This window comes from Pteropus alecto, unplaced genomic scaffold (assembly GCF_000325575.1).
Source record: "Pteropus alecto unplaced genomic scaffold, ASM32557v1 scaffold287, whole genome shotgun sequence".
In the NCBI taxonomy this organism is placed as follows: Eukaryota; Metazoa; Chordata; class Mammalia; order Chiroptera; family Pteropodidae; genus Pteropus; species Pteropus alecto.
Genome location: NW_006439718.1, coordinates 2,341,690 through 2,357,415, shown reverse-complemented (window position 1 = coordinate 2,357,415; position 15,726 = coordinate 2,341,690). Strand labels below are relative to the sequence as shown.

At 35.6% G+C, this 15,726-nt stretch overlaps 1 protein-coding gene across 5 annotated transcripts in view; it reads right to left on the bottom strand.

Annotated features, from left to right (window-relative positions):
- ZFAND4 (zinc finger AN1-type containing 4) overlaps positions 1-15,726 on the bottom strand; it is an 80,513-nt gene that overhangs the window by 57,162 nt on the left and 7,625 nt on the right. For 2 of the 5 annotated variants that reach the window (XM_015593266.2, XM_015593267.2), the window contains exon 2: positions 11,857-12,157. The exons of 1 other annotated variant lie outside the window; for it this stretch is intronic. In XM_015593266.2, coding sequence (XP_015448752.1) covers positions 11,857-12,118 — 262 coding nt within the window. In that variant the 5' untranslated portion in view covers positions 12,119-12,157. Of the gene's footprint in view, positions 1-543; positions 609-11,856; positions 12,158-15,726 lie in introns of those variants that run through there. 2 more of the 5 variants (XM_025050331.1, XM_025050332.1) reach the window with 2 other exon arrangements.

Genomic DNA, 15,726 nt, shown 5'->3' with positions numbered 1-15,726 from the left:
TAACATTAAGTTGGTAGAAGTCTGGACTGTATTGTTATAAATTAAGATGCTAACAGTATTTAATAAGGCAATCATTAAGAAAATAACTCAAAAGTATATGACCAGGCTTCCAGTCAAGATGGCATAGAAAGTAGACGCTGTGCTCACCTCCTCTCGTGACAACATCAAAATTACAACAAAACTATGGAACAAACATCACTGGGACTTGCCTGAGTCTGGCGGAAGAGAAGTCTTACAACTGGGGACATACATAAGAGGCTACCTTGAGACTGGTAGGAGGGGTGGGGACGTGAGATGAGCCAGTCCCACAACTACAAGTGGTCAAGAATCAGGAGGGATAACTTGGCTGCAGAGGCGGCCTCCCCACTAGAGGAGCGAGGGATCCCGGCTCCACAATGGGCTCCCTGGCCCAGGGTTCCAGTGACAGGAAGAGAAGTCATCACAATCTCAGGCTGTGAAAACCAGTGGAAACTATGGCTGAGTGAGACGGAGGGCTGCAGGAATCACAGACATTTCTTTTAAGGGGCCCGCACGCAGACTTACTCGGTAACAGACTTGCTCACTCTGAGCTCCAGCGCTGGGGCAGCTCCTCGAAAGGTACCGGGGACCTACAGGGAGGAATTGAGTTGTCTGACTTCAGAGTGAGAGCTGGAGGAGTGGCTTTATTCCAAACAAAAATCCTGGTGGAGTTCATTGTTCTTTTGTTGAGCCCTTCCCATTTCTGATGGGTGGATGCAGGTGGCCGCCATATCTGAGCTCCATCAACCTGGCTAACACTGGTCATGCTGCAACCAGGCCTCTGAGATCCCACCCCTCCCAATATGCAGGCTGCTGCAGCCAAGCTGCCTCTAGTAGTTTATTCCATACAAATGGCCCGTCTTCGCTCTTGCTGTGGACTTTTCTAAAATCTCTCAAAGGATCATAAAACCCAAAGAAGCAGCATTTGGCCTCGGCATATCCCATAGCTCTTGCTGAGTAGCCCCAAGCCTGGCACTAGCAGCAGCCTGCATCAGATCCTGGGTTCGCATCTCAAGGCACCTATAAGCCCAGCACGGGTGGCAGCAATCTGAGGATTGCTTAGTAACTCTTTCCAGGTGGCCCCCAGGGAGTACACAGGCTGCAGCTGAACTTGGCCTGCAGGTAGGCCACTCCCAGGAGACCCTTGGGCTAGCACGCCCAGTGGTCAGCTTCAACTAGAGCTAGAATACCACCTGGGCCTGCATCTGAGGAGGACACACACAAAGAGCAGACTAGGCAGGAACCAGAGCCCTGTGGAAGTGAATCCTGTTCCATAAGGTCAGCCCCTCAACAGCCAATCTTCACAACCATAGAAACAAACACAGGAAGGCAGCCAAAATGGGGACACATAAAACATCCTAAATAAAAGAACAAAACAAAACTCCAGGAAGACTAACCAAAATGGAGACAAGTAATCTACCAGATGCAGAGTTCAAAACACTAGTTATAAAAAGCTCAACAAACTTAGAGGAAGAAGATATCAACTCAGTGAGAACTTTAACAAAAAGAAGGCAAAAATGGGGATTGAAAATATGATAAAGAACCAGTCAGAAGTGAAGAATACAATAACTAAAGAATACATTAGAGAATCAACAGATTAAGGAGAGGATCAAATCAGTGATTTAGAAGATAAGGTAGCAGAAAACACCTAATCAGAACAGCAACAAGACAAAAGAATCCAAATAAATGAAAATAGTTTAAGGGGCCTCTGCAACATCAAGTGTAACAACATTCACATCATAGGGGTGCCAGAAAGAGAAGAGAGAGCAAGGAACTGAAAACTTATTTCAAGAAATATTGATGAAAAACTTTCCTAACCTGGTGACGGAAATAGACATACAAGCCCAGGAAGCACAGAGAGTCCCAAATGAAGTGAACCCAAAGAGGCCCACATCAAGACACACATCATTCATTATTCAAATGCCAAAGGTTAAAGTCAAAGAGAGAATCTTAAAAGGAACAAGAGAAAAGTAGTTAGTTACCTAGAAGGGTGCTCAAATAAGACTATCAGCTGATTTCTCAACAGAAACTTTGCAGGCCAAAAGCAATTGGCACAAAATAGTCAAAGTGATGAAAAGCAAGGACCTACAACCAAGATTACTCTACTCAGCAAAGCTATCATTTAGAATTGCAGGACAGATAAAGAGCTTACTAGGCAAGAAAAAGTTAAAGGAATTCATCACCACCAAACCAGTATCACAAGAAATATTAAAAGAATTTCTTTAAGAAAAAGAATAAAAAAAAAGAAAAAAAAAGAGCTTAAATACAAATAATAAAAGAATACTAACTACACAACTGTCATTAATCACTTTAACTGTAAGTGGATTAAATGCTTCAGTCAAGACATAGGGTAGCTGAATGGATAAGAAAATAAGACCCACATGTATACGGTCTACAAGAGACCCACTTCAGATTAAAATACACACACAGACTAAAAATAAAGAGATGTAAAAAGGCAGGTCATGCAAATAGAAACAATTAAAAGCTGGAGTAGCAATTCTTATATCAAAGAACCAGTCAGAAGTGAAGAATACAATAACTAAAGAATACATTAGAGAATCAACAGATTAAGGAGAGGATCAAATCAGTGATTTAGAAGATAAGGTAGCAGAAAACACCTAATCAGAACAGCAACAAGACAAAAGAATCCAAATAAATGAAAATAGTTTAAGGGGCCTCTGCAACATCAAGTGTAACAACATTCACATCATAGGGGTGCCAGAAAGAGAAGAGAGAGCAAGGAACTGAAAACTTATTTCAAGAAATATTGATGAAAAACTTTCCTAACCTGGTGACGGAAATAGACATACAAGCCCAGGAAGCACAGAGAGTCCCAAATGAAGTGAACCCAAAGAGGCCCACATCAAGACACACATCATTCATTATTCAAATGCCAAAGGTTAAAGTCAAAGAGAGAATCTTAAAAGGAACAAGAGAAAAGTAGTTAGTTACCTAGAAGGGTGCTCAAATAAGACTATCAGCTGATTTCTCAACAGAAACTTTGCAGGCCAAAAGCAATTGGCACAAAATAGTCAAAGTGATGAAAAGCAAGGACCTACAACCAAGATTACTCTACTCAGCAAAGCTATCATTTAGAATTGCAGGACAGATAAAGAGCTTACTAGGCAAGAAAAAGTTAAAGGAATTCATCACCACCAAACCAGTATCACAAGAAATATTAAAAGAATTTCTTTAAGAAAAAGAATAAAAAAAAAGAAAAAAAAAGAGCTTAAATACAAATAATAAAAGAATACTAACTACACAACTGTCATTAATCACTTTAACTGTAAGTGGATTAAATGCTTCAGTCAAGACATAGGGTAGCTGAATGGATAAGAAAATAAGACCCACATGTATACGGTCTACAAGAGACCCACTTCAGATTAAAATACACACACAGACTAAAAATAAAGAGATGTAAAAAGGCAGGTCATGCAAATAGAAACAATTAAAAGCTGGAGTAGCAATTCTTATATCAAGACAAAATAGATTTTAAAACAAAGGTTATTATAAGAGACAAAGAGGAACATTATATAATGATAAAGGAATCAACCCTTGTAAACATTTATGCATCCAACACAGGTGCACTTATATACATAAAACAAATATTAACTGACATAAAAAGAGACTGACAGCAATACAGACATAGTAGGGAACTTTAACATCCCATTGACATTAAGAGATTGATCTTCCAGAGAGAAAATCAATAAAAAAACAATGGACTTAAATAAAACATTATATCACATATTTTTACTTGATCAAGTAGGCTTCATTCCTGCAACGCAAGGTTGGTTCAATATCTGCAAATCAATTGACATGAAACACTACATGAACAAAAAAAAAAGGATAACAATCATATGATCCTATCAGTAGATACAGAAAAAGCACGTGACAAAATCCAACATCTATTTATGATAAAAATTCTCAACACAATGACAACTAAGGGAACATACCTCAACATAACAAAGGCCACATATGAAAAACCACAGTTAACATCAACCCCAATGGTGAAAAACTGAAAACATTTTCTTTACAATTAAGAACAAGACAAGGATGTCCACTTTCACCATTTCTATTTAACATAGCATTAGAAGTCCTAGCCACAGCAATCAGATAAGAAAAACAGATAAATAGCATCCAAAGTGGAAAGAAAGATGTAAAACTGTCATTATTTGCGTAAAAAAAAGAAAAAAAAAGAGCTTAAATACAAATAATAAAAGAATACTAACTACACAACTGTCATTAATCACTTTAACTGTAAGTGGATTAAATGCTTCAGTCACTATATATAGAGAACCCTAAAGATTCTACCAAAAACTAGAATTGATAAGTGAATTCAGTCAAGTAGTATGATACAAAATTAATATTCAGAAATCAGTTGCATTTCTATAAACCAAAAGTGAAATATAAGAAATAAATATTAAGAAAACATTCTCACTTACAATTGCATAAAAGAAAAACCCTAGGAATAAATTTAACCAAAGAGGTAAAAGACTTGTACTCACAAAATGAGTAGACATTAAAGAAAATAAAGATACAAATAAATGGAAGTATACACCATGTTCATGGATAAGAAGAATTAACATTGTTGAAATATCCCAAAGCATTCTATAAACTAAATGCAATCCCTGTCAAAATACCAAAGGCATTTTCACAGAACTCAAAAATTTTTTTCAAAATTTGGAGCCACAGAATACCCCAAATAGCCGTAGCAATCTTGACAAAGAACAAAGTTGGAGGTATCTCAATACCTGATCTCAAACTATACTATAAGGCTATAGTAATCAAAACAGCACAGTACTGTCATGAAAACAGATACGTAGATCAATGGAAGAGAGACCCCAAAAATAAACCCACACCTTTATGGTCAATTAATTTACAACAAAGGAGGGAAAACTATACAGTGGGGTAAAGACAGTCTCTTCAATAATTAGTGCTGAAAAAACTGGACAGAACATGCAAAAATATGAAACTGGACCAACTTCTTACATCATAAACAAGACTAAACTCAAAATGGATTAGAGACTTAAATACTCATATTTAAGTCTCTGAAACCATAAAACTCCTAGAAGAAAACATAGGCAGTAAACTCTCTAACACTGCTCTTAGTAATATGTTTTCTGACACGTCACCTCAGGCATGGGAAACAAATGAAAATAAATACACAAATGAGACTACATCAAACCAAAAAGGTTTTGCACAGCAAAGGAAACCACCAACAAAACAAAAAAACAACCTATCAAATGTAAGAAGCTATTTGCCAAGAACACATCCTATAAGAGGTTAATACCCAAAATTTATAAGTACTCTAGATGGCAAGTCCAGGGAATCCACAGCCTATGGCAATAAAGAACCAATGACAATAATCCTTTCCATTTCTTGGCACATTTTTTCTTTCCAAATTCCATTGGATAATTTTTCATATCCTCTGAGTAGTATGTACTCTCCTTTGCAGACCTATATTTTAGGTAATGACAAGCTCCAAATAATTTGCCTTCTCTAGAAACTCAGCTAAATTACATCTACCCCCAAGGTCAGAGCTCTTATATTCTTGGGTACACACTACACTATCTACATAGACTGTTTTCTCCTGATAAAGAACACAAACGTTCTGCTACATGCTTTACATTTACTAACTCATTTTATCCTAAGAACAACTCTTTGAGATAGGTATTATTATTATTCCCATTTAAAATTAGCACAATTGAGGTAAAGAGAGGTTAAATAATTTGCTCAGCAAGTAATGTGAAATCAGGCAGCCTGGCCTCAGTGCTCCTGTGCCTTCAAGGCCCTGAAGGTACTCCTCCTTTCTCACTACAGGATCATCATTCCTCATCCAGCATACTCCTTCAGCCTTTTCTCCACAGTCTTCTCCATCTACCCTTCTATCTCCTATTAAGCTCTAGTTTTGGACTTACCAAAAGCTGCCCAAAAGGAAAAATCATCTGTCAGAGCAACTATTTCCCTAAAGGATTAAACCAAGCAGTGTCACCTCTACCTTCTATCCTTCCTACCTCATATTCCTCTGTCTCGGAGAGTCATACCCACCACGTTAGCCCCAAATGTCTTCCTTGGTGAAAACAGAAAGGTCACCCAGAAAAAAAAATTTAAATAATTTTTCATGAAAGCCTCCTGAAGCCTGCTGAAGAACAGAATGACTGTCATTGCCCATGGGTTACATGAAGTTATAAGACAGTATTGGGAATAAGAGAAAAGGAAAGGATGTAGGGTATGAGGATGAAGAATGAGAACAGGAATTAAAATCTATTGACCACTAGTGGTAGGTGCTACGGACTGAACTGTGTCCCCCAAAATTTATATTTTGAAACCCTAACTCCCAGTGGGCCTTTGGGAGATACTTAGACGAAGTCATGAAGGTAAGGACCTCATGGTGGGATCAGTGCCCTTATAAGAAGAAATACCAGAGAGCTCATTTTGTTCTTTTTCTCTCTTTCCTCTCTTTTACCCTCTTTCCCCTCTCTCTCCCCTGTCCCCCATCTCCCCTCTCCCCTATTTCTCTCTGCCATGTAAGGACACACTGAGAAGATGGCTGTCTACAGGTCAGGAAGAAAGCCCTCACCAGAACCTGACCATACGGCTGTCCAGATCTCAGACTTCTAGCCTCCAGAACTGTGAGAAAAGAAATTTCTGTTCTTTAAACCACCCAATCTATGGTATTTTGTATAGCCCTAGCAGACTAAGACAACAGGCATTTTACATATTACCTCATTTAATATCCCAATAACTGTATTCATTTTATAATTCTCTAACCTAGGATTCAACTAATAACTACAAAGCCATTGCTTTTACCCTGACAATGCCTCCTCCTACAGAGGACAAAAAGTCTACATTTTGGTTCTGGTCCTAACTCTATCAGTAACTAAATAATTCCCTTGGTTGAGCCCTAATCTTCTCTAAGCCTGAGTTTACTCTTCTAACATTAAGAGACCTAAACAGGATGTTCTCTAAAGTGCTTTTGGTGTACAGAGATTATTCAAAATGTATGAAAGGAGGAAAAAATACAGAAATTATTTAGAATACAAGAGAATTTTTATCTTCTTGCTGATAAAAAAGATATTATTACACCATCATATAAATAAATGAAAAAACAACAACAACAGAACAAAGCAAAAATAAACTATTTGGACTCCACATCTCACCAAATCATTTGGGAAGACAAAAGCTTAATGTGCCATTACTGGATGTACTGATGTGGTCATTGGACTCAGTTGGACATTAACTTCGACAGAAGTTACTTACTAGAGGAACAGCAATTCTGCAGTTACCAGGATTCTTGATTAACAAAGATAAAAATTCCAAACCTCTTCATCTTTCTACAATCCTGAACTTAAACTGGGCTGGAGGGCAGTGCTAGTTACTACCTTTACAATCAAGTTCCAGCTGGCTCGAAAAGTAAAGATCCATTTAGTGGTATATAAAGCAATTTAATTTTCCAGTCAATACTGCATTTTAACAACTGTAAATGGCAAATACCACTTATTTCAGAAATCTTCAAAGTATAAAGAAAAAGACGTATTTTACACAAGGTAATTTATGACTTTTCACAAATATACAAACCACAAAAGGGATAATATACAATATTGACTAACCCTGCTCTACTTAGGAAACTTCAAATTATGTAAATGTAAGCCAAAAAGAGTTCTCAGAAAATCTGCACATTAAAAAAAAAGTATTCCCAAAGGGACCTCAATTACTATTGCCTATTAAAAGTAACTGTAACATAGTTATGACAGAGTTTGTGTATCACCATAAACTGTTGAAAAACAGTTTAAAAATATTTCACTGTTTAAAACTGTTTAAAAATATTTCACGCTATTAACATGATGCCATGAATTTGCTTCAAAAGAATCTGGTAGAGCAGCAATACTTATATCAGACAAATAGACTTTAAACAAAGGTTATAATAAGAGACAAAAAAAAAAGGCATTACATGATGATAAAAGGATCAATATATCAAGAGGACAAACCGTAGTAAATATATACACACCCAACATAAGAGCATCTACATACATAAAGCAATTATTGACTGACATGAAAGGAGAGATCAACAGTAGTACACTCATTGTAGGAGAATTTAACACAGCATTGACAGCAATGGACAGGTCTTCCCGACAAAAAATCAACACGGAAAAAATGGGACTAAAAGACACACTAGACCAGAAGGATTTAATAGATATTTTCAGAGCATTTCACTCCAAAGCAGAAAAATATACATTCTTCTCAAGTGCACATGGAACATTTTTCAGGACAGACCACATGTCAGGACACAAAACAAGTCTCAATAAATTTAAGAAGATCGAAAACATATCAACCATCTTCTCTGATCACAATGAATGAAACTAAGTATCAACTACAAGAAAAAGCTGGAAAATACACAAATGCATGGAGGCTAAATAACATGCTACTAAACAATGAATAGGTTAACAATGAGATCAAGGAAGAAATCAAAAGATAACTAGAGACAAATGAAAATGAAAACATGATAACTCAAAATCTATGGGACACAGCAAAAGCAGACCTAAAGGAAATTCATAGCAATATAGGCCTACCTCAAGAAACAAGAAAAAGCTCAAATAAACAATCTAACCTTACACTTAAAATAACTAGAAAAAGAACAGCAAACAAAGCCCAAAGTGAATACAAGGAAGAAAATAATAAAGATCAGAGGGGAAATAAATGAAATAGAGTCTAGAAAAATAATACAAAAGATTAATGGAATTAAGAGCTGCTTCTTTGAAAGGATAAAGAAAATTCACAGACCCTTAACCAGACTCATCAAGGAAAAAAGAGAGAAGACTCAAATAAATAAAATCAGAAACAAAAGAGGAGAAATAACTACTGACCCAAAGAAATACAAAGAATCATAAGAAAATACGATGAGCAATTATACACCAACAAATTGGACAATCTGGAAGAAATGGACACATTCCTAGAAACATACAGTCTCCCAAGACTAAGTCAAGAAGAAACAGAAAATATGAATTGATCGATTACCACCAACAAAATAAAATCAGTAATCAAAAACCTCCCAGATAACAAAAGTCCTGGACCAGATGGCTTCACAGATGAATTTTACCAAATATTTAAAGAAGAATTATCACCTATACTTCTCAAACTCTTCCAAAAAATTCAAGAAGAGAGAAGGCTTTCTAACTCCTTTCATAAGGCCACCGTTACAACTTGATTGCAAAACCAGACAAAGACGTTACAAAAAAAGAAAATTACAGGCTGATATCTCTTATGAATATCGATGTAAAAATCCTCAATAAAATATTAGCAAAATGAATTCAGTGATACATTAAAAATATCATACACCATGATCAAGTTAGATTTATTCCTGGGATGCAAGATTGGTACAATATCTGCAAATCAATTAATGTGGTACACCACATTAACAAAACGAAAGATAAAAAACCATATGATCATATCAATAGATGCAGAAATAGCTTTTGACAAAATCCAGCATCTATTTATGATAAAAAATCTCAGCAAGTGGGCTTAGAGGGAACATACTTCAACATAATAAAGGCCATATATGACAAACCTACAGCTAACATCACACTCAATGGGGAAAGCCTTTTCCTTAAGATCAAGAACAAGATAAGGATGCCCACTTTCACCACTCCTCTTCAACATTGTACTGGAAGTCTTAGCCACAGCAATCACACAAGAAAGAGAAATAAAAGGTACCTGAATTGGAAAGAAAGAAGTAAAACTCGACTTATTTGTCGATGACACGATACTATATATAGATAACTCTAAAGATTCCACCAAAAAACTGTTAGAACTGATGAATGAATTCAGTAAAGGAGTACGATAGAAAATAAATATTCAGAAGTCAGCGGCATTTTTATACACCAATGATGAACTTTCAGAAAGAGAAATTAAGAAAACAATACCATTTACAATTGCATCAAAAACTATAAAATACCTGGGAATCAAATTAACCAAGGAGGTAAAGGACCTGTTTTCATAAAATTATAAATCATTGAAAAAAGAAATTGAAGAAACAAATAAATGGAAGCATATACCGTGCTCATGGGTAGGAAGAATCAACATCATTCAAATGGCCATACTACCCAAAGTCTACGGTAGTCAAAACAACATGGAACTGGCACAAAAATAGATACATTGATCAAGAGAACAGAATAGAGAGCCTAGAAATAAATTCACATCTATACACTCCTTTAATATTTGGGAAAGGAGGCAAGAATATACAATGAGATAAAGACAGTCTGTTCAATAAATAGTGTTGGGAAAACTAGACAGATACATGCAAAAAAAAGAAACTGGACCACCTTCTTACACCATATATAATGATAGATTCAAAATGGATTAAAGATGTAAGTGTAAGACCCAAAACCATAAAACTTCTAGAAGAAAACATAGGCAGTAAACGCTCTGATATTACTAACAGTAATTTCTTTTTGGATATATCTCCCTGGGCAAGGAAAACAAAAGAAAAAATAAATAAATGGGACTAATAAAACTAAAAAGTTTTTGTACAGCAAAGGGAACCATTAACAAAACAAAAAGACAACCAAGTGATTGGGAGATGTTTGCTAATGATACATCTGATAAGAGGTTAATATCCAACATATATAAAGAACTTATACAACTCAACAACAAAAAAACAAACAATCCAATTTTAAAATGGGCAGAAGATCTGAACAGATAGTTCTCTGAAGAGGAAATACAGATGGGCAATAGTCATATTTTCGAAAAGATGCTCAAGGTCTTTAATCATCAGAGAAATGCAAATTACAATCACAATGTGATATCACCTAACACCTGTCAGAATGGCTATATCAATAAATCAAAGAACAACAAGTGTTGGTAAGGACATAGAGAAAAGAGAACCCTCTACACTGTTGGTGGGATTGCAAACTGGTATAGCCATTATAGAAAATAGTCTAGAGGTTCCTCAAAAAATTAAAAATGGATCAACCTTTTGACCTAGCAGTTGCACTTCTGGGTATTTACCCAAAGAAAACCAAAACACTAATTTGTAAAGATCTATGCATCCCTATGTTCATGGTAGCACAATTCACAATAGCCAAGATATGGAAACAACCAAGTGCCCATTAACAGACAACTGGATAAAGAAGTTATGGTTCATATATACAATGGAATATTACTCAGCCATAAAAAAGTGAAATCCTACTATTTACAACGACATGGATGGACCTAGCAGTTATCACGCTGAGCGAAGTTAAGTCAGACAGAAAAAGATAAATACCATATAATTTTACTTACTTTCAGAACCCAAGGAACAAAAAGAAGAAATTAATTGAAAACAGACTCAGAAATACAGAGAACAATCTGGTGACTGCCAGAGGGGAGGGGAGTTAGGGAACTGGGAGAAGAGGGTGAAGGGTTAAAGCAGTACAAATTAGTAGTTGAGAGATCGTCACGGGGATGGGGAACACGGCAGAGGGAACGTGGTCAGAGTAGTATAATGGCTATGTGTAGAGCCAGAGGGGTAACAGTAATCGGGGGGATCGTTTCATAAGCTGTACAAATATCTAACCAATGTACTGTATACTTGAAACTAATAATAAAATAAAATGTTTGGAAAAAAAAAAAAGAATCTGGTACAAGGGGACTAGGGTGGGAGAAATCCAGGAATGGTAATAAGTTAGTTAATGAATTGATAACTGTTGAAGCTGAGTAAGAGGTATATGGCGGCCCATTACCCTAGACTTTAAAATTCCATGTGTGTTTGACATTTTCTCCATAAGAAAAATTTAAGTTATTTGTATACTCTTGATAAACAAATTTAATCCTCATATCCTAAAAGTAAAGAAAGACTAGTACCTTCCAATCTTTGAATTTTTGCTTTCACAGAAATTACAGCTTCAAAGGGTGAAACTCTCAGCTCAAAACATGTTCCAGTCAATGTTTCAATGAAGAGCTCCATGGTATCATAAAAAGGAAGTTTGTAATAAAATGGTCCCACGTTATCTTCATTGAAGAATGGAGGATCTTTTCTGTTATCCATTACTTTGACTTTTCTAATTCCTCTGGAATATGTTGTAGGCAACTGTATTCCAGTTCTAGCCAAATCAGCTTTGAACATTGGTAATATGTATTGTTGTTCATGTTTTGAGTTTTGTACCTAAAAAACAAGAATAATTATTTTAATAAGCCTATTTGAAAATCTCATTCCTCCATAAACATTTTCTGAACAACTCTGGCCATTATTAATCTTCTAGACAGCCCCAGGATTCATTTTAGTGCTTACTATGCTAATTCCGAACTTTTCACATTTGTCTCTGAAATCACTCCCATCCCCCAATTAGACTGTAAGATTATTAAAAACCAGGTGTATTTGCAATAATTTTCCGTATCTTACTAGAGCTCAGCACTGTTCTTTATATACAGTACATGCTCAACAATTATTTTTCTTGTTAATGATATTTAAACCAACGAACTCAATAAGTATGTATTTGCAAGACTTTGAAAAATTTACGTATATCCTTTTCTAAAACACCTAAGTTATGTTTTCTAACCAAATAAAGTATAATTTATAGCCGCTATACATTTGAACCACACTGAATAGAAGGAATACCAACCATTTTAATAGATTCCTTAAAAATAGGACCCACTAAATAATCAATGAGCATTTGAGTTTCCAGAGGTTATCCATCAGTATAGCACTGAGATGGTTAATGCTGGTAACAGACATTACTCATAACCTCCATACACAAACATACAATGACTAATAAATCTGAGAGGCAAACACAACTGACAGAAGTACTAAGATAAATTACAAGTGTATAATTAGAAGAATAGGAATAATGAAATTGATAAATTGCTATTAATCAGTGAAAACTTTGTAAAGGGGGTTGGGTCTTGACCTTAAACTAGACGACAGATGATACACATCTTTCTGGAGAGGTAAGTAAATCTTAATAGCTTTATCTAATATAATTTACATACCACAGAATTCACCCATTTACAGTCTAAAATTTACTTGTTTTTAGTATGTTTAAGATTTGTACAACCATCAGAATCATTTTTAGAACATTTTCACCACCTCAAAAAGGAATGCTACACTCTTCAGACATCACTCCCAAATTCTCCCTTTCCCTTTCAGCCCTAGGCAACCACTAATCTACTTTCTATCTCTATAATTTTGCCTATTCTGGACCTTCCGCTATAAATAGAATCATAATATATAATATTTTGTGAAATATTTAGCATGTTTTCAAAAGTTCATCCATGTTCTAGGATGTATCAGTACTTTATTCTTTGTTAATGGCTAAATAAATGTTTATTCAGTCATCAGTTGATGGGCATTTTGAATTGTTTCCAATTTTTGGCTATTATGAATAATGCTATGAGAACATTTGAGTTTTTGTGTGGACATGTTTTCTTTTCTCCCCACATATATCTAGGAGTGGAATTACTGTGTATGTGGTAGCTCCACATTTAGCAATTTGTGGAACTACCAAACTGTTTTCAAAAGACATCTGAACCATTTTAAATTCCCACCAGGAATGGATTAGGGTACTAATTTCTCCGTGTTCTTGTCAATACTCTTCATTGTCTTTTTGATTAAAGTCATCCTACTGGTGTGAAGTACTGTCTCATTGTGATTGTGACTTGCCTTTCTCTAATGACAATGGTACTGAGCATCTTATGTGCTTATTGCCGTTTGTATACCTTCTTTACAGAAATATCTCTTCAGAAAGTCTATTCAGATCCTCTGTCCATTTTCAATTGGGTTGTCTTTTTATTATTGAGTTGTAAGGATTTTTTAAGTTTTCTAGATACAAGCCTCTTAACATATACATGAGTTGCAAATATTTTCTCCAGTTTTAAGGGTTGTCTTTTTAACTTTCTTAATGGTGTTCTTTGAAGTACAAAAGTTTTAAACTTTCATGAAGTCCAATTTGGCTATTTTTCTGTTGTTGCTGTGCTTTTTGTGTCATATTTTAAAAGCTTTGCCTAATTCAAGACAATAAAGATTTACAGCTGATCTTTGAACAACACAGATTTAAACTGTGCAGGTCCACCTATATGCAGATCTTTTTCAATAAATATATTTAAAACATTTTTAGAGATTAGTGCCAATCTGAAACACAGACAAACCGTGAAGCCTAGAAATATTGAAAAATTAAGAAAAAGTTAGGTACGTCATATATACAAAAAATTTATGTAGGTACTAGTTTGTTTTATCATTTACTACCACAATATATACACAAATCTATTCTAAAGAGTTAAAATTTAACAAAACTTAAGCACATAATCACGCCAGTTGAGAGGAATGTAAACAAATGTCATATTAAATCATAACTGCATAAAAATTAACTGTTGTATATACTGTACTAATGTAATAATTCTATAGTCATCTCCTATTGCTATTGCGGTGAGCAAGTATTGCAAGAATCTACTTGAAAAACTATGTGATGCTAATCACCTCCACGTAAGCAGTTCATCCCTCCAGTAGAACTGTATTGCAGTAAAAAGTGATCTCTCAAGGTTTTCACGTATTTTTCACTGTGTTTAGTGTAATACCCTAAATCTTGAATGATACCATTGGACCCATAAAAAGTGCTACTAGTGATGCTATAAGTCCTACCAAAAAGCAGAGAAAAGTTATGACATAAGAAGAAAAAGTTGAATTGCTTGATATGTACTATAGAGCAAGGTTTGCAGCTGCAGTTGCCCACCATTTCAAGATAAAAGAATCCAGCATAAGAACCATCGTTTAAAAAAAAAAAAAGAAAAAAAGGAAATTTGTGAACCCATTGCTGCAACATCAACAGCAGGCATGAAAACCTTGCAAAATATACCTTTTTAACTTGTGTTGAAAATGCAGTTTTAACGTGAGTGCAAGATTGATATAAGAAAGGTATACCTATAGACTCTATATGATTTAAGAAAAAGCAAAGCCATTATTTGGCTATAACTTAAAGGATCTAAAGCTGAAGAATTTAATGGCAGTAAATGATCATTTGATAATTTTCGAAAGAGGTTTGGCTTAGAAAATGTCAAAATACAAGGAGAAGCAGCTTCTGACCAAGAAGCAGCAGACCAGTTCTCAGGCACTATTAAGAAAATCACAGAGGAGAAATGATATCTGCCTCTCAGGTTTTTAATGCAGATAAAAGTGCCCTATTCTGGAAAGGAAAAATGCAACAAAGGAAGGGACAGGCTAACTCTAATGTTCTGTGCAAATACAGTTTGACTTATGATCAGGACTGCCCTTATCCATAAAGCTGCTAAGCTAACCCCTGAGCCTTGAAGGGAAAAGATAAACACCAGCTGCCAGTATTGGTTGTACAAGATGGCCTGGACAACAAGAACACTTTTTTCTGGATTGGTTCCATCAATCCTTGAAGTCAGGAAGTACCCTGCCAGTAAGGAACTGCCTTTTAAAGTTATCTTGATATTGGACAATGCTCCCGGCCACCCAGAACCCCATGGGTTCAACACTGAAGGCATCAAAGCAGTCTACTTATCCTGAAACTCAATATCTCTACTACACTCTCTAGATCAGGGGAGTTATAAGGACCTTTAAGGCTCATTTCACACAGTGCTCTATGGAAAGGATTGTCAATGCTATGGAAGAGCACCTCAAAGGAGAGAATATCATGAAAGTCTGGAAGGATTATACCATTGAAGATGCCATCATTGTTATAGAAAGAGCTGTAAGAGCCAACAAGCCCCAAACAATAA